Source organism: Furipterus horrens, unplaced genomic scaffold, assembly GCF_987537825.1.
Source record: "Furipterus horrens unplaced genomic scaffold, mFurHor1.1.pri manual_scaffold_1, whole genome shotgun sequence".
In the NCBI taxonomy this organism is placed as follows: domain Eukaryota; kingdom Metazoa; phylum Chordata; class Mammalia; order Chiroptera; family Furipteridae; genus Furipterus; species Furipterus horrens.
In genome coordinates, this window is record NW_028327171.1 from 99,527,833 (window position 1) to 99,550,058 (window position 22,226).

The window sequence follows — 22,226 nt, forward strand, 5'->3', positions numbered from 1 at the left end:
GAATTTTACTGGAAATTTGTCAGTCCTGCTTTTACTCTCACATATAGCTTATTTTCAAAAATACCTTTATATATCCACTACATGTTGATGCACCTACATAACATTAAGCTCATATGCTTGTCCAAATTATGTCAAGCAGGCCTACATCATGATTAGCTGGATCTAGGTCACTGGGGCAGAGCTGGTATGACAGGTGAAAAACGTATCATTGTGTTGGCTTGCTGTGGCTTACCTCCTAAACTGGAGCAAAGACCATGGACAGGCCAAGGTAAAGACTGGAGCCAACCACCATATTAGAAAGATAAAAAGCACTCTTCTGAAGGAAAATTGCTGCATTGTTCACGGTTGTATTTCCCCAATGTTTAGAACAATGTTCACAAAAGTTTGTGCTCCAAAGCTGAAGGAAGGAGTGCATGGAGAGACTATAAGTAACCACATTGCAGCCTCGTGGTTAGCAATGGAGCTATATAATAATTCTGGCACTTGCCTATATGTTTCTTTCCATGACTATACCTTCTATTTCTATTCTCTGGTTTAATTTCCTTGTGTAAAAACATCGTTTGCAGCATGTTATGCTGTAAATGTTGCATCAAATGATAAAAATTTTATATTCTAGTCTCTTGCTTTTAGTACTAGAATGACTATCAGTGATAATATAAAACTAATTTCAGTTTTAAATTGCTTTGGGAATAAGAGTTTGTGATTTGGTAAATATATGCTGCTTTTTCTAAAGTGGAAATGGCATTTTCCACTCTTTTTTTAAAACTCAAGAATAATGGCCATTTTCTGTCTTCAAATTGTGAAAATCTAGTGTGTTGATTATTGATGTTGGATCACACACAAGGGAAAATAGATATCATTTTGTGACCAGCATTCTGAATTGTCATATTCTGAACAAAACCCTCAAAATCCTAGAACTCTTTTGCAGTTTATACAAAACCATGATAGAATTTGTTGTCTAAACCTTTACCATACTTTTTGTCCTGAATCTATTGACTTCCAGGCCAGACTTGAAGTCTTAGGGGAAAAAGAAAGCCTTTTTCATAATATTTTTTTAATGTGAAGTTTTGCACAGAGTCCCTCTCAGAAACCCTGAAAAAGCAATATCTTTCAGAGCTATTTAATTAAAACCTAGGGTGAATGTGCTTTGAAATGGCCAAGGTACATTTACAGAAAGTCTGGTTGAAGTTTGGCAATGCAGAGACATTGAGCTGGGAAAAGAAATACATATAAAATAATGCCAGTGACTCTGCAAGGCCAAAAGGATGTGAGTTTTTCATCAAATAATGTGTTCTCCACTCAATTCTCCACAGAGAGGAGGCTTAATTTGAATTTACACAGTATTGTTGATGTCTGTGCTAGCTGGCACACTATAAATCATTCAATACATTTTCGTTAAATGTTGTGATTTGAAGGGGGAAAAAATCACTCCAACTCTCCTTTGCCTCCCCCCATTCTCTCCTCAAAGGTTGAAAAAAACGATGAGGACCAAAAGATTGAACAAGATGGCATCAAACCAGAAGATAAAGCTCATAAGGCCGCGACCAAAATTCAGGCTAGCTTCCGTGGACACATAACAAGGAAAAAGCTCAAAGGAGAGAAGAAGGGCGATGCGCAAGCTGCTGAGGCTGAGGTGAGTGACAAGAAGGATGACACCCTTGCTGCTGTTGGCGCGGAGAAGAAGGAGGGAGAAGGCCCCACGACCACTGAGGCAGCCCAAGCCACTGCCCCCAAGCCTGAGGAGCTCGGCAAAGGAGGAGAAGCTCCTTCTGAGGAGAAGAAGGGGGAGGGTGCCTCTGATGCTGCCACAGAGCAGGCAGCCCCCCAGGCTCCTGCCCCCTCAGAGGAGAAGGCCGGCTCTGCTGAGACAGAAAGTGCCACTAAAGCTTCCATTGACAAGTCGCCGTCCTCCAAGGCAGAAGACGCCCCAGCCAAGGAGGAGCCTAAACAATCCGATGTGCCTGCTGCTGTCACTGCTGCTGCTACCGCCACCACCCCTGTTGCAGAGGATGCTGCCGCCAAGGCAACGACCCAGCTTCCGACGGAGACTTCAGAGAGCAGCCAAGCCGAGGAGAAGATAGGTGAGCAACTGTGAGGGTCAGAGGCCGTGAGGGGCAGGGGTAGCCTATGGGAGTCTTCGGGAAGTCTAGGCCACCTGGGCCATCAAGGGAAAAGGGGAAAGTCTAGAAGGTGTTTTCAGGAAATTAAGGAAAGCTGTGCTTAATTCCCCAAAGTGGCAGGATAAGAGTGAACTCTGGCTATTTATTTTCCCAAATGTCTCCAAGCCTGAGAGAGAACTCTGACAGGACTAGAAAGAGCTGGCAATTATCTTATTAATTGGATTGGCATAACCAGTAAAACTAGGTAATACAGTTTCAAAAAATGTTCCATGTGTGGGATAGACTTAGTTCAATAAGTAATTACTAAGGCCACAATACATTTTATGAATGGGAATTAGCTAGTGTGAGTATTTGGCTCTAGGAAGTGCCTGTTAATAAGAATATCCAACTCCTTATTGATTCAGATGATCTAGTTTGTGAGTTGCCAGCAGCAAAAAAACATAATCTCAGACCACCTTTCCCCTTATCCCACAATATGTTAGTGGGCATTCTCCCCACCATCAATTGGTGAGCAGTTTGCGTATGTGTTTGTATGCTCAGAGAATGCTAATTGTACCATTAATTGGGGTCGAACTAACTAGGAAAATAAGTCTGTTGATGTTGCCAAAAACAAAAGAGAAACCCCAAATATAGAACATATTGTGAAGCTAAACATAAATTATCATTTTACTGTAGAAAAAGCTACTTTCTACGATATGCATAAATAATTGTGGGTTGACTATGATTACCAAAATGTTCTGGACTTTCTTTGGTTTGGAGCTCTTACTTCAAAATTAGAGTGTTTTCACTATCATTGCCAAAGAGCCTGTGCAGAATTGAAATAGAGCATTCTCAAAGCAAGATAAATTTAATAGACTTTCACCTCTGGAGACTGGACCCCTACATCACCTCACCTCACCCATCCATTGTGCTTAAAGAAGGCCAGCAGTCTCCATGGTCTTTCTCTATCCTAGTATGACTCATGAACACCTTTCAGCCACACACACACAAAAAAAAGCCTTTAAGGAAAAGCTGCTGCTTCTGTGCCAGTTTAAAAAAAAAATGGGTTTACTCCTCTAGAACTTCAAGGTCTTAGCCCATGTGCAAGGACCCAAATTTGGACTGCACAACACTATGTCCTGGGAAAGGACTTACACCATGATAATGCTCTGGGAAATGTTTTGACATCTGACCATTAGATTGAGAAAGTAGTTATTAGAAACTTGCTTTTATTCCCATTTTTCCAAATGAGATACTAGAGATGGCAGATGATTGTTCTAAGTATTTTTAGTTCAACCTCTTTCATCTTACCTCAAAATTCTGTAAGAAGACAGATTATATTATTATTAGCATTCTCTTGCTCAAGATAAATCACATGCCTCTTTCTACCAGTGACTCATTTAAAATCCTTTTTCTAACCACATACCTACCTGCCCCAGGGGCCAGGCTTTGGGGTTAAGAAAATGAGAATATTTTTCCCCTACAAGGTAAGGCATGTTGCAAAGAATGGGCTATTGTTTTTGATTCACTCAGCAACACAAAGCTTGTTATCTGATTTTCTTTAGGTTGAAGACTTTAGACTCAGATCTGATGGCTAGAAATCATTTTGCATATGGTAGACTACCTATTGAATATTTTTACAAATCTTAGAAATTAATCACGCTTTTAAAATAACAGAAAATATTTGCTTAGATCATATTTTTAAACAGGGATTTCTAAAACTGTGAGCCTAGACAGAAAGACATGATGTGGTTTTAGGTATATAATCATGATGTGGATTAATAGAAAAAAGGATTTCTTGAATCAATGAAAAGTCTAAAATATAATATATTTTAAGAACATTTAGTTTTATTATTTTTCAGGTTATGATAATCCAGATGAATAGAGTATTTTATGTAGTACATACTGAATAAATGCCAAATACTGAATGAACAAAAATGGATTAAACTTAATGTATAGGTAATTTGTTCAATAGTTCATGTAATCCTCCTGCAGCCTTGCTTATTCTACTTGTTTATTTGATTAAGAATGTGTCTTTTTTTTTTTTTTTTAATTTTTTTATTTTGGTTTTTCAATTACAGTTGTCCCCTTTTCCCCCAATTTCTCTCCCCCACCCAACCCACCCCCTCTCCCACAATCATATCCCTCCCCGTTGTCCATGTCCATGAGTCTTTCATACAGGCTCTTTAATTAAGCCCTTCCCTTACTTATCCCCCTTCTCTCCCTCTCCCCTCCCCCCTATTGACTGCTGTTCTTGTAAGTAAACACAAAAAGAGATCATGCTCTGTCCTAAATTTTACAAGTTCCAGCTGAAAAATATCTCATTAGTTTGATTTTATTATGTGCATTTAAAGGTAATTGAAGGTGTAGGTAAAGTTCAACCTGAAGGTAATCACAAAGGTCAATACATTGTTTCTGAGCTTTGGCTAAGTAATGTCCTCTAGATTAGATCCTGAAATGCTGCCTGTAGTTCTCTTGGGACTGATGTCTCTATTAGCCTTGCCTGCTGTGTGTAACAAGCACAAATTACCAGATATGGTGAGTTTCATGGAATCACAGAAACTAGAGCTGACAAGGAGAGCTATCACAGCATCACTGGCCCACGTTCCCAGAGGCCCTGAACAGCATTTTCTTCTATTTCCCATTAGATTTATTTCCAAACCAGGTTAAAATATTATTTCCATAGGGCTCTACTGTTTGGAAATGGATACCAACCTTGGGTTGCCTGGAAGGGTGCGAAGAGATCATCTGGGAGGGTGGAGAGGGGTTGGGGCAAAACAAGTCAAAAGAGAGAACTCAAGACAATAATTCGTTCACAAGTTTTAGACCAGATATGAACACTGCTTTATTATATATGGAAATGCTTTGTAAATTATAAATATGTTGCTTATTTTACCTTGCTCTATCCCTTTCTTTTTTCCAATTTATATTAACTTTCTACTGTGTAGGCCTTGGGGTCACAAAGATGAGTACAATATGGTTGCTGATCTTAAAGAGTTCTCATTTGGTAGTGGGGGTGGGAAGAAATTCAGGAGTGGTATTGAAAACACTCACAGTAATAATTTCAACTCAGTTAAATTCTGCAAACTAGTATAGAGCATTCTCTATGTCAAAGTACTGTGGGAAATAATATGAATGAACCAGTGCTTCTTGTAGTTCGGTACATGCTATAAAAAAGTTTTTATATAGTGTGTGTCTCTACAGTTAAATTACTAACCAAAAAATAGATGCAAATGATAATTATGTGTAAGAAAGTGACATATTCAGCCCATATCTCTGTATTTGGGGAAATTATTTTTGTTCCTCAAAACAATGTTTTGCTAAGGCCCAAGGTAACCATCTATAATATTTTTCTCTATCCAGAATCTAGACCCCCCCTCCTTTCACTGAGCTCTGTGTTAGATGTGAGATTTCCCAAGGATATTTATACTTATTTGGCAGGGTGCCTCATAAGCAGTTTTGATTTGAAATGTGGTTTCAACCACTTCCCAAATTTATACACCACTCATAAAGAGAAAAATTTGGAGTTTGAAAGTCCATAAATCTGTCTATAAAACACGGGCATCTATCAGATACCCAGTGGCATGCTGCTTAAATACTGTTGATTATTAATCTTTTATGGTACACTTTTATATTGCTAGAGTAATCATTTTTATTGGCATTTCTTGACAACAATCCAGTGGCATTTGACAATATTTTTCTTTGTACTTTTACATTCTGAGATTGGGGGCAAATGAAATAGGTTTTGTGCCCACAAGCACAGCCAAACAAAATGGGGGTCAAATTGGTAGACCTCTACATCTTCTCCTTAACTTCAGCCCTACAGTTCTTTACCTCTCTTCTAAGGTGCTATGTTTTATCTCAATTCTTGTATGTTTTTTCTTTATCTTATCAGTTGTGACACCTTATTATTATTGTTGGAAAATACCACCCAGGACTTACCTTGGGTATTCTCTGTCCTGCATGCCCAATAAGCTAATGCAGAGGAAAGAACCTTAGATTAGAATAAGGAGACAATGGCTCCAGTCCTTAATATTTCTACCACCCAGCTGTGGGATCTTAGGCAAGACACTGCTTCTCTCTGGTCCTCAGTGGTCTCATCTTCAAGAAGAGGGGCTAGGACAGTTGATTTTAAAATAAAAAGTTTCTATGATTGGTGACACTTAATGTACATTTATAAATGGGCAAGCCCTGTGCTAAGAGCTATGGTGATTACCCATTTAACCATCATAACCACTCTATGGTATAAGTACTATAATTTCCTCTTCCCCTTTTACAGATGAGGGATCTGTGGTTTAGAGAGATCGTGGCTCCTAATTGTTGTCAACAGCTAGCAAGTAGCTGAACCAGGAGCTGAATCCTGACAGACTGATTGCAGAGGCCACATATTGAGCCCTGACACCACAAGTACTATTATGGAAGAAACAAAGATAAGAGAGATGTCTAAGAACCCCAGCATTGTGTTCTAATCTAAGACCATCCCCCTCATTTGTATAATTGCATACTAAAGACTCTTTTTTACAGATGGGTTTCCAGTAACTAACCATAGTTCCTGGTCCCATCACCCCAAAATGATTGGAAATATTAAACAGGTTCTGAGTCCTGGGTTCTTCTTAGTTCGAAAATCCTTCAAATACTGTTTTATTAGGCCTAAGAGAGCTGTAAATATCAGCTGAAATAGATGGTTCTTAACAAGAGTACTGGGAGAACTAAAAATTAGAAATTGAAGTTTTTCAAATCTCAATCAGATGAAAATAATTTCATGTATTCTAGGTGATACCTACCCTAAATTTGGATTATAAGAATTAGTATCTCTTAAAATTCTTGTTCATATCCCTCCCCCCTTTTGGCAGGTGTGTTTCCAAAGGACCCTGATATCTGTATATTTGTAACTAAAATGATATAAAGAACTTAATAGGGCAGATTAGAGAGAAATAATTATCTCTTCAATTAAAAAATTTTAGGCATACAAAAGATAAGATGTGTTTTAGAATCAAGGAACTCATATTGTGAGACCTTTGACCTATTTCTTTCATAGTTCATATTAAATAACTACTATCATCTTATAAAGAAGCAAATAAACAATAAGACATATAAGTAGCTCCTCCAATTTCAAAGTGGTAGAACTATATTTGGAACTGAAAATCAAACAATATTTCTTAAAGTATAGAATATGTTTCAGATGCTAATGCATATTCATCACATATTTTTTCCTCTTTTTTCCTCTCCACACACACGTGCACACACATAATCCCAGAAGGAGGAGGAGAAGGAACCAAAAGCAGGAAATGTTACACAGTCAGTCCATTTGGCTAAATATGGAGAGAGAGCATTCAGTCTAATGGACTAAAAGCATTATGTGGTCATCACTTTCATTTTGTTCTCAGAATGATAGATAGCTTCATTAAGTAAAGAATAAAAAACTTTCTGTAACCATGCATAAAAGGAAGGGAAGAAGGAAGCCAACAATGCTGTTTAAAGCTGCAAGACCTGAGCCCTTGAAGATCTCCCAAGATTATACAGTTTATAGCATTCATAAAGAGGAGGGGAAAGTTTGAAAGGATGTGTAAGTTTTGCCAGCTCTCTTAGTCATGTTTAAATTTTGTGCCATAAATAAATGACTGAATTAGATGCTGAACCTCAGATAATCAAAATTTGAATCACTTCCTTCTTTAAAGACGCTTTAGCCAGTTTTTTTTTTTTATCTCAGAGCAATAAAACTTGGTTCTTTGAGCAAATAATTTATTTCTGGGCTTCTTAAAAAGAATTGCCCATAAATTGTTTTCATAAGGATAATGAATAGTATTATGTCTTTAATTGATCCAGTATCTTATAGAATGTATATAATGCACATGCTCTGTGTTTTCAGCGTGAAAGACTAAACACCACCTAAAATCAAGACTCCTCAGTTCTTATTCAGATTCTGCACATGATTTTAGGCCAGCTCCATTTGTAAATTTACACTGAAATGAGGAGAGTTAGAAGTTGAGATTAAGGCTATCTATGATGAAATTTATAGTGTATGAAAATTAAAAGAAAAAGAATTGTTTAACAATTCTTTTTCTTTTCACCAGACTCTGGTGTTGAGGGTTGTGGTTTTGGCGGCGGGCAGTCGGGCCCCTGGCTAGAGAGCCCGTGGGCTTGTTTTCAACTGGAGCAGCCCAGGGGTTCTGTAACAAGATAACTTCTAATAAAGGGGCTATGAACAGAGCTATGAGCAGGACGTAGAGAATCACTTTAGAGCTAATGACAGTGGAACAGGCTTATGTTTCATGACCTTCCAAGATCAAGGACTTCTTCCCCTTCCCCAGTGGAAGAGGCTTCCCATGGGACCCTCAGCAGCCCCAGTAGAACCACCTCCCTTTCAGGGGAATTGGTGTTCCTCCACTGCTCTTGCCATGTGATCCAGCTGGAAGCTGCCATTTTGTATGTGACCCCACCCCCTAGTCACAGTGATTAGTTAGTTCGGAGATAGGACAGGACCCAGGCTGGGTCAGTCAGGATCCTTCTTTGAGATTTTTCACAGTGGACCTAAATAGAAAGTCCTAGTATGACCATAAGGTCTGTTGCGGGCTATCAAAGAGTCCTACTGTTGCAGAACCCCTGGACTGCTCCAATTGAAACAGAACCCAGGGCTGTTTGGTTGGGGGCCTGATTGCCTGCTGCCAGAATTGTGACTCTCAATACCAGAGTTTGGTGAGGGGAAAAAGAGTTGTTTGTTTGATAGTTATGTGGATTTGGATTATTTGTGGATTTCTTCTGTTGGGTCTTATGTTCCTTAGAACACCCACAAACACATGTTTCTGCCTCCCCCTACCAAACCAGGCTAGTTTTAGAAAAGTTAGAGAAACGGTTTCTCTACTTCTTAGACACAGTTCAGCTTTACCGGTAGCTGCCAACCATTCAATTCTGATTGGGGAAGGTCTTGTCTGTGTTATGGTGCTCGCCAGCTTTTAATCCAGAGCCATGTGAATCCCCAACCTTTCCTTTCCAAAACCACAGAGGTATTCCCCCTCCTCAAAACCGCATGGTCAGACCCCTTCTTTTCAAAGCAGCATGGTGTGTGTCCCCAATTAAAACTGCATGGTGTACCTCTGCTTTCCTTGCAAACTGCATGGAGAACCCAGTTAAAATGTCTGCTGCTTATTTTTAAATCCCTGTGTCCCGTGACACAGAGGTTATAGCCCCCAATTCTGACCATTCACAGAACCTCACGCAGGCTGTGTGCTTTTTCCATACCATCCCCCAGCCCAAGACCCCTCCCATCTTCAGAGACTTGGATGCATTAAATCAATTTGCAAAACAAAGACACTAGCCCCTAGCCCCAGGCATGTGAAGGCATCCTGAAAGATGCTTCCTTCTCCCCATCCCCCAGCCGCAAGCTCTGGGGGGTTTTGGACATCCCTCTTCTGTAACACTAGTGGATGCAATCTAAGCTTTTCCGAATCTCTGCGCCTTTCAGTAATTCATTCATTCATTGGTTCAGCAAATGCGTACCAGCTATGTGCCCACACTGCACCCTGGGGCTACAGGAATGAATGGATCTCCACCCTCTTTTTGGGAGTATGAGAATTTCTAGCCATGGGAGAAAACATTCATTGCTACAAGGGGAAAGCAGGTCTGAGAGAACAAAGTAGGAAGTCAGTCTGTGCTTAGCAGAGTGGCAACTGTCTTGTGGTTAAGAGTGTGGGCTCAGAAGTCAGATTGCTTGAGTTTGACTGTCTTTGCAGGTGACTGACCCCCTCTGTGCCCTAATTTCCTCATCTGTAAAATGGAATAATAAAAGGACTCACTTCATCCAATCATTCTTCTATTCTATGAATACTTATCAAGTACCTACCATGTGTCAGAGCCCTGGCTGGTTTGGCTCAGTGGATTGAGCGTCGGCCTGCGAGCTAAGTGTCGCTGGTTCGATCTTCCAGTCAGGGCACATCAGAGAAGGAAAACTCTGACTCCAAAAAACCTCCGCTGCCTTGCGGCATACCTCTTCAGGGGAAAGGCTAAGGGAGTAAACCCCGACAGAAAATCCGGAGCCGGAGTCCCTAAGGCGGTTTGACGTTGTAGTCAACACTGGCAACTCCTGCGGCGCACCTGAAGCCAAGCTGTATTGACTCCGTCTTTCCCTTGGACCCTTCAGCTGCGAAGAGAGTGGGGGTCTGCTGCATGGGCAACAGCAGACCCTCCATATCACCCTGCCCAGGCTCTGTAGCTTCAGCTTCACTGGAGAGGACACTCCAGCGTCATCGCAAGATGTCGATTCAACACGGGAGGAGACAGATACCGTGTCACTCCCGAGTTGGACTGCACAGCCATTCTCGGCGGTGCAGATAGACTCTTAAGAAGCTACACCATCGTCTCTCGAGATGGACGGCTGCCTCCAACTCCAATGAAAATTAAAGTCCTGCTTAGGGTAATTAGTAAAATAGTCCAGGAAGATTTCTTGGTGCAGAGGTTACCTTAAGTGAGTCTTGGAGAACAAGAAAGAAGTAGCTAATGAAAAGGGATACTTTTTACCAAAACAAAAAACAAACAAACAAAAAAACCTTATTCAAATTAAAACAAAAAATTTAATTTATCACAATTTGGCAGTAGCTATTAAAGATTAACCCTTGGTTAAGAAAAGTAGTTCCATGCTCTCTTTTATTTGTTATTGAATCCCTTGTACCTATAACAAGGATTGGGAAATAAGAAATAGTAAGTATTTGATGAAAGGGTTAAGAATGAATGAACAATATTACTATGGTAAAGAAAGTCCAAGAGACTAGATAACTTTTAACCTTTGGGCAGGCAAATTCCTTCAGTGCGTTTGGTATGAGTTTTTCCTTTCATAAAACAAAATGTTGGATAGAGAATCTCAAAATCACCACCATTTCAATAATGCCTACATTATGACACATTCTAACTTTATATGAAGATTCTAAGTGACAAGGGGAGGCAGACACTTGCTTAAACAGAAAGCTGTGCTGCTTGCAACCTTTCTGCTGTTTCAGAAGCTGAATACAGAAGCTCAGAGGTAAGTTTTGTTGTTACTCAAGGGTATTCGTCATGCTTGAGGTAGACAGATTCCAAACCACTTTGAGCTTCATAGACCAATGTGAGCATTTTGCATTATGCTTAGAAACATATTGAGAACTAGAGGAAACCAAGGTTGCTGCCTTCTAAAAGCAGGCAATTAATTTCATTCCAGCTCCATGAATGACCTGTGTATGTGGCTCTTGCCAGTGTGTGACAGGTACACCCAGGGAAGGAATGATCTGCCAGGTTCCTTGGCTCCTTTTCCTCATTTGACATGTTTAAGTAGTCTTTACAAGGTGTTAAGAATCTCTTGAACCTGCTGTGCCCACTATAGGATGAATTGTTAATATATTTCCAAACCAACAGTGTTGGGACAGAGACCAGAAAATAGGCTTTCCCATTTCTGTTGCCTATTCTCCTTCCCCACAATAATATAAATATAATTTGTATGCTGCTTGTGAGCCATTCAGTCTACAGACCATAGAGGACATTGGCATAGGCGGTTGAACAGGTTTTCCTCCACATATAAACTGTAACTTGAAGCAACTTATCATGTACTTGATGAAAACACAGGCAGGACCCCACTATGTGAAACTGTCACCAGTCTAGGGTAAGGGCTAACAAAGCCAGAGTTTAGCAGTGTGGTTGCAGCATTCTCTCGTTGGTAAAATCAGATTCTTTTAGAAAGAATAGCAGCAGTGGAAGATTTCTGTTTCCCCATTTTCTTCTTTAATCTAGATGGCTTAACTACAGTAGGTTGGTAGAAGAACCTACCTGGCTTTTTTTTGAGGGAACAAGTCGGTGTCATTTTCTTGCCAGTTTTTTAAAAGCATAAACAGAGGGTAAAAAAATAAAGCAAACTGCTTTAACTATTTATTTATGCTTTTTACTCCAGGTGAAAATCAGCCATTTAAGATGTACTACTGTATTTGTAGGACATTGATAGTGATCTGGATACAAAATTGGTATGGTTGTCAAATTACATACTGCTTTTGAACTACTGTGAGGGGAAACCCATCTCTATTTTCCTATTATTCTGAGAAAGCAAATGTTTGCAGGAGTTCCAATCAACAAATGAAGAAATTGATTTTCATGTTCATTATTAGGCTGGGACTCTGGTATACATGTTTATCACATCGGGAGTCTCCATCACAGGAGTAAATTGAAATGTGTGTTAGAATGAGCTTTTAGTACATTTTTATGTAGTATAGAATGATATTTCTCTTCTCCAGTCTCTCCTTACATTATTCATTTTAGTCATTGTCTGTCCATTTGCCCTGAGGTGTATGGTAATTGCACGTGGATATATGTTACAATATAAAAAGACAAAACATAAATCATGATGATTGATGGTTTTGTCATATATCTGCAGTGGTGTATCAGTAAACTGTCTCTCCAAAAAAATTAAAAGAACAAAGAAAAAGAAAAAATACCCAAAATTAAAAAAACCCTGATTTATAGTGTTTGCCACTCTCTAGGGTATAATATCCCCATGGTTGATTTCAGGCTACTAATGAGTTGTCACTGAACAGTAGCCAGTGTGAACCGGCTCCATCATACCCCAAATCAGTATGTTTTAATGATTTAATAAACTTTACTTTTGGTTACTCTAAAATACTAGAACACTAATTATCAAAACCCAAACAAGGTATCAGTATAGAAGCACATATCTATTTATAACACTCATTTATATGTATATGCATGTGAAGCCTTGAGAATTAGTTTTAACATTTGCAGTGGTTCCTGCTATGCATTGGACATTTATTAAAAGTTAAGGAAATGGGTAAAATCTGGAATTGTACCAGTTATTCAATTGGAAAAATAACTGTTACTGGAGGGATGGATCTATTGTACTCACAAGTGTGATCTGAGCTGCATCTTTTCAAAGAGGATTTTTTTGTTTGTTTTTTATTTTTGTTTTTATCTTTTCAGAGATGAATTCAGGGTTGGATTGAATTGTGAGCATTGCTGACTTTTTATTTTTATTTTTTATTTAATCTTTTTTGTATTTTTTTCATTACTATTTTCCCTTATACCCACTTCCCCCAGCAACCATAACAATGTTGTCCATGAGTTCTTTTCCTTTTCGCTCAATTCCTCCAGACCTAACCTCCCCCCACCACTAGCTGTCAACTACTCTCCATTCATGAATCTGTTCCCATTTTCTTTATTAGTTCAGCTTGTTCGCTAGACTCCACATATAAGTGAAATCATGTGGCATTTGTCTTTCTCTGCCTGGCTTATTTCACTTAGCATAATGTTCACCAGGTCCATCCACACTGTCACAAAGGGTAAAAATTTCTTTTTTTCTTACAGCTAAATAGTATTCTATTGTGTAAATGTCCCATAGTTGTTTTACCCACTCATCTATTGATGGGCACTTGGGCTGCTTCCATATCTTAGTGATTGTAAATAACACTGCAATGAACATAGGGGTACTTATGTTCATTTGAATTAACGTTCTGGGTTCCTATAGATATATTTCCAAAAGTGGGATCACCAGGTCAAAAGGCAAATTTTTTTTTAATTTTTTGATGTATCTCCATACTGTTTTCCACAGTGGCTGCACCAGTCTGTATTCCCACCAAGAGTGCACTAGGGTTCCCTTTTCCCCACATCCTCGCCACCACTTGTTGTTTGTCGATTTATTGATGATGGCCATTCTGGACAGATGTGAGGTAATATCTCATTGTGGTTTTAATTTACATTTCTCTAATGACGAGTGACATTGAGCATCTTTTCATATGTCTATGGGCCATCTGTATGTCCTCTTTGGAGAAGGGACTATTCAGGTCCCTTGCACATTTTTTAATTGGGTTGTTTGTGGTTTGTTTGTTTTTTCCTTGGTGTTGAATTTTGGATATTCCATATAAATTTTGGATATTAACCCCTTATCAGCTGTGTTGGTAAATATGTTCTCCCGTTCTGTGAGTTGTCTTTTATTTTGTTGATGTTTTAAGCACTGGATGAGGAGTAGGATTGAGGATGGGCTCTGTCACTTAGAAACTGTATAAAATGGACCCCTTTATGTTTTCTCAGTGTCTCAGTTGTGTTGTGCTCCTCACATAGTCTGATGAGGATTGAATTAACTAACTATATATGTTGTACACTCATAAATGTAGAGGATTTCCTTTTCTGTACAAAACTTTTTAGTTTGATGTAGTCCCATTTGTTTATTTTTTCTTTTGTTTCCCTTGCCTGAGGAAATATGTCAGATAAAATATTTCTATGAGCAATGTTCAAGATTTTGCTGCCTATCTTTTCCTCTATGATTCTTATGGTTTTGGATCTAACATTTAAGTCTTTGACCAATTTTGAATTTATTCTTGAGTGTGATGTAAGAAAGTGGTTTAGTTTCATTTTTCTGCGCATATCTGTCCAATTTTCCCAAACCCATTTATCGAATAGACTATCTTGAGCCCATTTTATGTGCTTGCTTCCTCTGTCAAGTATTAATTGACTATAAAGGTGTAGATTGATTTCTCAGCTTTCTATTCTGTTCCATTGATCTTTGTGTCTGTTTTTATGTTAGTTATCATGCTGTTTTAATTACTATGGCTTTATAGTATAGTTTGATATCAGATAGCATGATTCCTCCAACTTTGTTCTTTCTCATAATCACTGTTGCTATGCAGGGCCTTTTGTGGTTCCATATACATTTTTGAAATATTAGTTCTAGTTCTGTGAAATATGTCATTGGTATCTTAATAGGAATTGCATTGAACCTATAGATTGCTTTGGGTAATATGAATATCTTAATGATGTTAATTCTTCCTATCTGTGATCACAGTATATGCTTCCACTTACTTGTATCTTCTTCAATTTCTTTCTTTGGTGTCTTATAATTTTCCAAATATAGGTCTTTTATATCCTTGGTTAGGTTTATTCCTAGGTTTTGGTGGTTTGTTTTTTTGTAGCAATTGTGAATGGAATTGCTTTTCCTAACTTCCCTTTCTGTTACGTTGCTATTGGCATATAAAAATGCAACTGAATTCTGAATATTAATTTTGTATCCTGCTACTTTGCTAAATTCACTTATCAGTTATAATAGTTTCTTGGTAGAATCTTTGGGGTACTCTGTGTACAGTGTCATGTCATCTGCAAATAAAGACAGTTTTACTTCTTCCTTTCCAATTTTGGGTGCCTTTTATTTCTTCCTCTTGTATGATTGCTGTGGCTAGGACTTCTAATACTATGTTGAATAAGAGATGTGAAAATAGACATCCCTGTCTTGTTCCCGATCTTAAGGGAAACACCTGTATGTAGTTTTTGCCTATTGAGTATGATGCTGGCTATGGGTTTCTCATATATGGGCTTTATTATGTTTAGGTTTTTTCCCTCTAATTCTATTTTGCTGAGAGTTTTTATAATAAATGTGTGCTGGATTTTAGAAATTGTTTTTTCTGCATCTGTTGATATAATCATGTGGTTTTTATCCTTCATTTTTTTTTATGTGGTAATCACATTTATTGATTTGTGAATGTTGTACGAACCTTGCATTTTCAGGTTGAATACCACTAGATTATGGTGTATAATCTTTTTTGATGCATTGCTGTATTTGGTTTGCTAATATATTTTTTTAATTATTTAATTTTACATTTAGAGAGAGGGGAAAGGAGAAAGAGAGGGAGAGAAACATCACTGTGTGGTTGCCTCTCACTCGTGCCCCCAACTGGGGACCTGACATGCAACCTAGTAATGTGCCCTGACTGGGAATCGAACCAGCGACATTTGGCTCGCCAGCCAATGCTCAATCCACTGAGCCACAGCAGCCAGGGCTGGTTTGCTAATATTTTGTTGAGCATTTTAATCTCTATGTTCATCGGGGATATTGGCCAATAATTTTTTTTTTTTTGTAGTGTCTATCTGGTTTTGGAATTATATTAAAACTGGCCTTATAGGACTTCCGGCCAAGATGGAGGCTTAGACGGACACGCTAGGTCTCCCTCTACAACTAGAGAGGAATACAACTACTTCAAAACAAAGGATAACTAGAAATTCCAGAAAATAAAACTACACGGAAGCCCAACATATGAAGTTATAAACCAGCGGTGCCATTTGGGCAGGTAAGAGTTAAAGAGGGCAGTGCTGTTTGCGGTCGCACCTGAGACAGCGGCGGGGGGGTGGGCGAAAAATCCCGGCGGCAGTCAAGCCCCTGGCAGTGCGCAACCCCAGCGCTGGGGAAAGCAGCCACCGCATCGCCTTGAACAGTGAGGCCCAGGGGGGCGGGAGGACGGATCCCGGTCTCCTAGCTGAATAACTGTGTGAATCCATCTTGGACCCCCGCCCCCAAAGAAAGCACCACAGGGCTGCGAAATAGGTCGCAGACAGGCACCGGTCGCTGATTTGTGATGCGTACGCAGGCACTGCCCCCTGCCCCCTATAGCCAGCCCAAGAAAACAAAACGCATCTGTCAAAATGAGGCAGACAACTATAGAAATCCCGGTGACACAACTCACCAGGCAACAGATGGAGAACCTGACAGATGAACAGATAAGAAACCTGTCAGAGGCTCAGTTCTGGGCCATTGTTATCAGGTGGCTTACAGAATTCACAAAAGAGCAGGAAAAAGATGAGAAAGAAGCGAAAAACATTCATAACGAAAGGAACAAAACCACATACGAGACAGATGGTGAGGAAAAAAAATCCAGAGTTCATTTCAACAAACTGGAATATGGAGAAGGAACAAGCAGTCAACCAATGCAGCGAGAGGAAATGGGAAGCAACAATGAGAGGATCAGAAACCTCTGGGACAGCTATAAAAGGCCCAACATAAGAATCATTGGTTTGCCAGAGAGTGAGGAAGATGAACTAGAACTTGAAAAATTGAGTGAAAATATAATAAAGGAGAACTTCCCAGACTTGGGGAAGGGAATAGACTTGCAGGTCCAGGAAGCAAGGAGAGTTCCCAAGAGACTGGACCCAGGGAGAACCACTCCAAGACACATTATAATCAAAATGTCAAAAATTAAAGATAAAGAGAGAATCTTAAAAGCAGCAAGAGAGAAGAAAAGAATTATGTACAAAGGGGTCCCAATTAGACTATCAGCTGACTTCTCAAGGGAGACCCTACAGGCAAGAAGGGACTGGCAAGAAATATTCAAAGTAATGAAAATCCAAAACCTACAACCACGAATACTCTATCCAGCGAAATTGTCATTCAGAATAGAAGGAGAGAGAAAGTGTTTCCAGGACAAAATAAAACTGAAAGAGTTCATTAGATCCAAACCACTGTTATATGAGATGTTAAAGGGACTGGTTTAAAAAACAGAAGCTAGGGAGATGAAACAAAGGCAAACTAAACAGGCAACGAGAGTGGAAAAGGAACTGTGGGTACGGGAAGCATATTGGGGGGAGGTCAACAGGGAGGGGGAGTGGGGAGAGGGAGGGAGATGATATAGGAATTAAGGAGCATGGTAGGAGGGAATGGAATAGACGGAGAGAGGTTGGGAGGAACTGTATGCACAACTAATGGACATAATCTAAAAGGGGGGGACAACTGGAGGGAGGGGGGCCACTGGGTGGAGGGGAGCAGAGGGAAGGGAAATTGGCACAAATGTAATATTTTAATCAATAAAACACATTAAAAAAAAATCTGGCCTTATAAAACGAGTTCTGAGGCTCCCTTCCTCTTGAATTTTATGAAATAGTTTGAGAAGGAGAGCTGTCAGTTCTTCTCTGAATGCTTGGGAAAATTTACCTGTAAAGCAATTCAGTCCAGGGCTTTTGGTTTTAGGGAGTTTTTTGACTACTGCTTCAATTTCACTAGGTATAATCCATCTATTTAGATTCTCTGATTCTTCTTAATTTAGTTTTGGAAGACTATGTTTCTAGAAATTTTTCCATTTCTTCCAGGTGGTCCAGTTTGTTGGCATATAGTTGTTCATAATATTTTCTTACAACCCTTTGTATTTCTTTGGTGTCAGTTATTTCTCCTCTTTCACTTCTGATTTTGTTTATTTGGATCCTTTCTCTTTTTTTCATGATGAGTCTGGTTTAGAGGTTTGTCACTCTTGTTTATCTTTTCAAAGAACCGGCTCTTGGACTCATTGACCATTTGTATCTTTTTAAGAAGTATTTATTTCATTTAATCCTGCTCTAATCTTTATTGTTTCCTTCCTTCTACTCACTTTGACTTGGTCTGTTATTCCTTTTCAAGTTCATTTAAGTGTGAAGTTAGGTTGTTTATTTGAGATTTTTCTTGTTTTTTGAAATAAGCCTGTAACGTTATGAATTTCCCTCTTAGGACTGCTTTCCCAGTATTTCACAGATTTTGGATTGTTGTGTTCTCATTTTTGTTTATTTCAAGGTATCTCTTGATTTCTTCCTTGATCTAATTGTTGACTCATTCTTCCCTGTTTTTCAGTGCTCTTCTTGTGATTAATTTCTAGTTTCATAGCATTGTGGTCAGAGAAGATGCTCAATAAGATTTCAATCTTCTTACATTTATTGAGATTAGTTTTGTGTCCTGACGTGTGGTCTATCCTAGAAAATTTTCCATGTACACTTGAAAAGTATGTATATTCTGTTGCTTTGGGATGAAATGCTCTGAAAATATCAATTAAATCATTTGATCTAGTGTGACATTTAAGGTCACTGTCTCCTTCTTGATTGTCTGCCTTGAAGATCTATCCTTTAAAGTCAATAGGGTGTTAAAATCCCTGACTATGACTGTATTTCTATTGATCTCTCCCCTTATGTCCATCAAGATTTGCTTTACATATTTAGGTGCTGCTATGTTGGGTGCATAAATGTTTGCTAGGGTTATAGCTCTTGCTGGAGTGTTCCCTTTATCATTATGAAGTGTCCTTTGTCTCTTACTATAGCCTTGGTTTTAAAGTCTATTTTGTCGGATATAAGTACTGTTACCCCACAATTTTTTTCCCTTTCCATGTGCATGAAATATCTTTTTCCATCCCTTTACTTCTAGTCTGTGTGTATCTTTCTATCTGAGATAGGTCTCCTGTCAACAGCATATATATGTGTCTTCTTTTCTTATCATTCAGCTACCCTATGTCTTTTGGTTGGAGCATTTAAGTCATTTACATTTAAGGTGATTATTGATACATACATATTTGTGCCATTTTATTGTTAGACTATTTTTCTGTTTGTTTGTTTGTTTTTTTCTTTCACTTCTTCTTCCTCTTAGAGCAAGCCCTTTAACATTTGTTGCAGTACTGGTTTGGGGTTAACAAGCTCCTTTAGCTTTTTCTTTTCTGTGAAGTTTTTTATTTCTTTTTTGATTTTAGATGTTAGCTTTGATGGGTTAAGTAACCTTGGTTGTAAGTCCTTACTTTTTATCACCTTGAATATTTCATGCCACTCTCTCCTGGCCTGAAATGTTTTTGTTGAGAAACCAGATGACAGTCTAATTGATGCTTCCTTGTATGTAACTAACTGCTTTTTTCTTACAGCTTTTAGGTTAATCTTGTCATTTTAATTATTATGTGTCTTGGTGTAAGCCTCTTTGCCTCCAACTTGGTTAGGACTCTCTGAGCTTCATGGACTTGTATGCCTTTTTCCTTCACCAGATTAGAGAAGTTTTGGTCATTATTTCTTCAAATAGGTTCTCAATCCCTTGTCTGCTCTCTTCTCCTTCTATTATTCCCATGATGCAGATGTTGGTACATTTCAAGTTGTCTAAAATGTTTCTTAAGCTCTCCTAAACTTTTTAAAATTCTTTTTTGCTTTTGCTGCTCTGCCTGGGTATTTTTTTTTTTCTACTTTGCCTTTCAAATCACTGATTTGATCCTCTGCTTCATCTAAGCTACTGTTTATTCCTTATAGTGTACGGAAGTCCCTCTCTATATCGTGGTTCACTTACCACGGCCTCACTGTGTTGTGGGATTTAAAAAAATATTATATTTAATTATTTATCACAGATTTTTTGCTATATTGTGGGATTTTGTGGTACTGTATACATATGTTGTTAAAGTTACATAGGTTTAAGAGTGTAGAATATGTTTAAGAACATAAGTAGTGTTTATAAAAGTGTGGAAAAGGTTAATAAGGGAGTGGGAAAGGTTAATAGGGGACTGTGAATGGTTTATAAGTGTGTGGGAAGGGTTTATAAAGCCTTAAAATATATATAAATACTAAAATAAATGTAAGGTTCCTACTTCATGGATTTTCACCTATCGCGGGGGGGTCTAGAACATAATACCCGTGATAAGTAAGGGAATACTGTTTTATTTATTTCAGATATTGCATTCTTTATTTCTGACTGGTCCTTTTTTATGGTTTCTATGTCTTTTTTCGTGCCGTTGAGTATCCTTATAATTACTCTAAACTCACTAGCTGATAAATTGTGTGCCTCCATTTCATCTAGTTCTTCTTCTGGAGCATTCTCTTGTTATTTCATTTGGAGTCTGTTTTTTTGTCTTCCCATTTTGGCTGCTTCTTTGTATTTTCCACCTTAGTTGTTAAACTGACCAATGATATAGTCTCAAGCTGCAACCATCAGCACAGCTTATGCTCCACAGGGTGGTCCAAAGTAGTTCCTGGGAGTGGGGTTATTGCTTCCCCTCAGGCTGATACCATTGAGAGAGTAATGCTCTGCCTGAGAAAGATGGCTTCTGAGGTATTGGGAATGACTCAGCGCAGGGATCCAGGCAGCTGTTCCTTAAGTTCTCTCCCCAGAGTTACAAACCCCAGACTCTCCTCAAGCACCTCGAGTCTACTCTGCCCTCCCTCTGCCTGAGCCCAGGCTAAGTGACTACAAATGAAATTTTATGCATTGGCCCTAAGAGACTGTCTGTGTCTCTAGCCATCTCCCCCTGGCAGAGAGAAACCCTGCTGCTTTTCACAGCTGTATGTTTTCTGCATTCCTTTCTGGCTCTGATGCTGTAGACTGGGGAGCCCAGCTTAGGGTTTAGACCTCACACTTCTCAGTGGAAACCCTGGCCACTAATATATGCCCCTGGAATTTCAGCTGCTGCCCATGGGAGCCCAGCCAGCCCTCTTGCATCTCCTTTGCACCCCCTACCAGTTTCATTGTGGTGAAGTGGTTTCTTCTGTCTGTCCTTGGTTATAGGCATCTCTCCAGCTAGTGTTCAGTCAGTGATTCAGAATGATTTTTCTGCATTGCTGACTTTTTAAACTTCTAATGCAGAGGAAGTGTTGATTCTTTTGTCCTAATAATTTTTAGTGAGAATGATGCTTTTAATTCTAGGATGAGCTTTGTGAAATGGTGAGTTCACAGAGGGTAGAATAAAAAGTTGTTATAATGATCAACATTTGTTCAAGAAGTTTTATATATACATATATTTGTATATGTTAACCTCCCAAAGAGAGCTGATCTAGTTGAGAATGGTAGGGGAAAGTGGAGATGGCTAAAGAGGCCCAGAACTCCTTTTACTCCATTTCTACCCCCTCCCCTCAAATGGACTTTCTCTGGTCTGTGAAATACAATTTGAAAATTACCAATTCAAGGAATATTTCTGTTAATGGCTTTCTACATGCAGCCAACAAGTAGTCAATGTCACTCTCTGCAGCTGTTCTTCACAATGAATATGGGTAAATGCTACAATACTGACCAAAGTACATGATGTGTATCATTTCAAAGGTCAACAGATAACCCTCTCCCCATATTATAGTCCTGTTTTTTTAGTCACAGGTGGAATTGATCTGATTAACCTCAGACTGTGGTGTTAGGCCAATAAACCACATTCTAGTTTATTTTGGTTCTATATTTATATTTTTATAAAAATGTTTTTTAAAGATAAGCCCAAGGAAATTTTATTTTCTAAAGCCTTGTTTTAAATCCCTGAATCAGTGAGTTATGAATTATGTTACTTGGAGCCCTGCAATTCCAAGCACCTCAGAAGTGGCTTATGGGTTTTGCAGGGGCCAGGCTGGATGAGATCCAGTCCTCTACAATCATACAATCCTCTGTCCCCCCACTGACTATTTCTGGATCTTGGTAAAACATTGACATTTTAACACATAATTATTGAAAATTACTGTAATTACTGTTCTTAAGTAATTTTCTTAAGTAACTTAAGGCCATTTTCAAAAGTCCTTGAATTTTGGCATGATTAAAACTTAACTGAAGATAATTTAGAACTCATGTTTTCATTCAGCTATCCACTCTATACTTAACTTAAAATGTTT

At 38.8% G+C, this 22,226-nt stretch overlaps 1 protein-coding gene across 1 annotated transcript in view; it reads left to right on the forward strand.

Annotated features, from left to right (window-relative positions):
- Positions 1–22,226, forward strand: part of GAP43 (growth associated protein 43) — a 123,600-nt gene that overhangs the window by 58,120 nt on the left and 43,254 nt on the right. Inside the window, exon 2 of the mRNA XM_090264772.1 lies at positions 1,469–2,081. Coding sequence (XP_090120898.1) covers positions 1,469–2,081 — 613 coding nt within the window. The remainder of the gene's footprint in view (positions 1–1,468; positions 2,082–22,226) is intronic.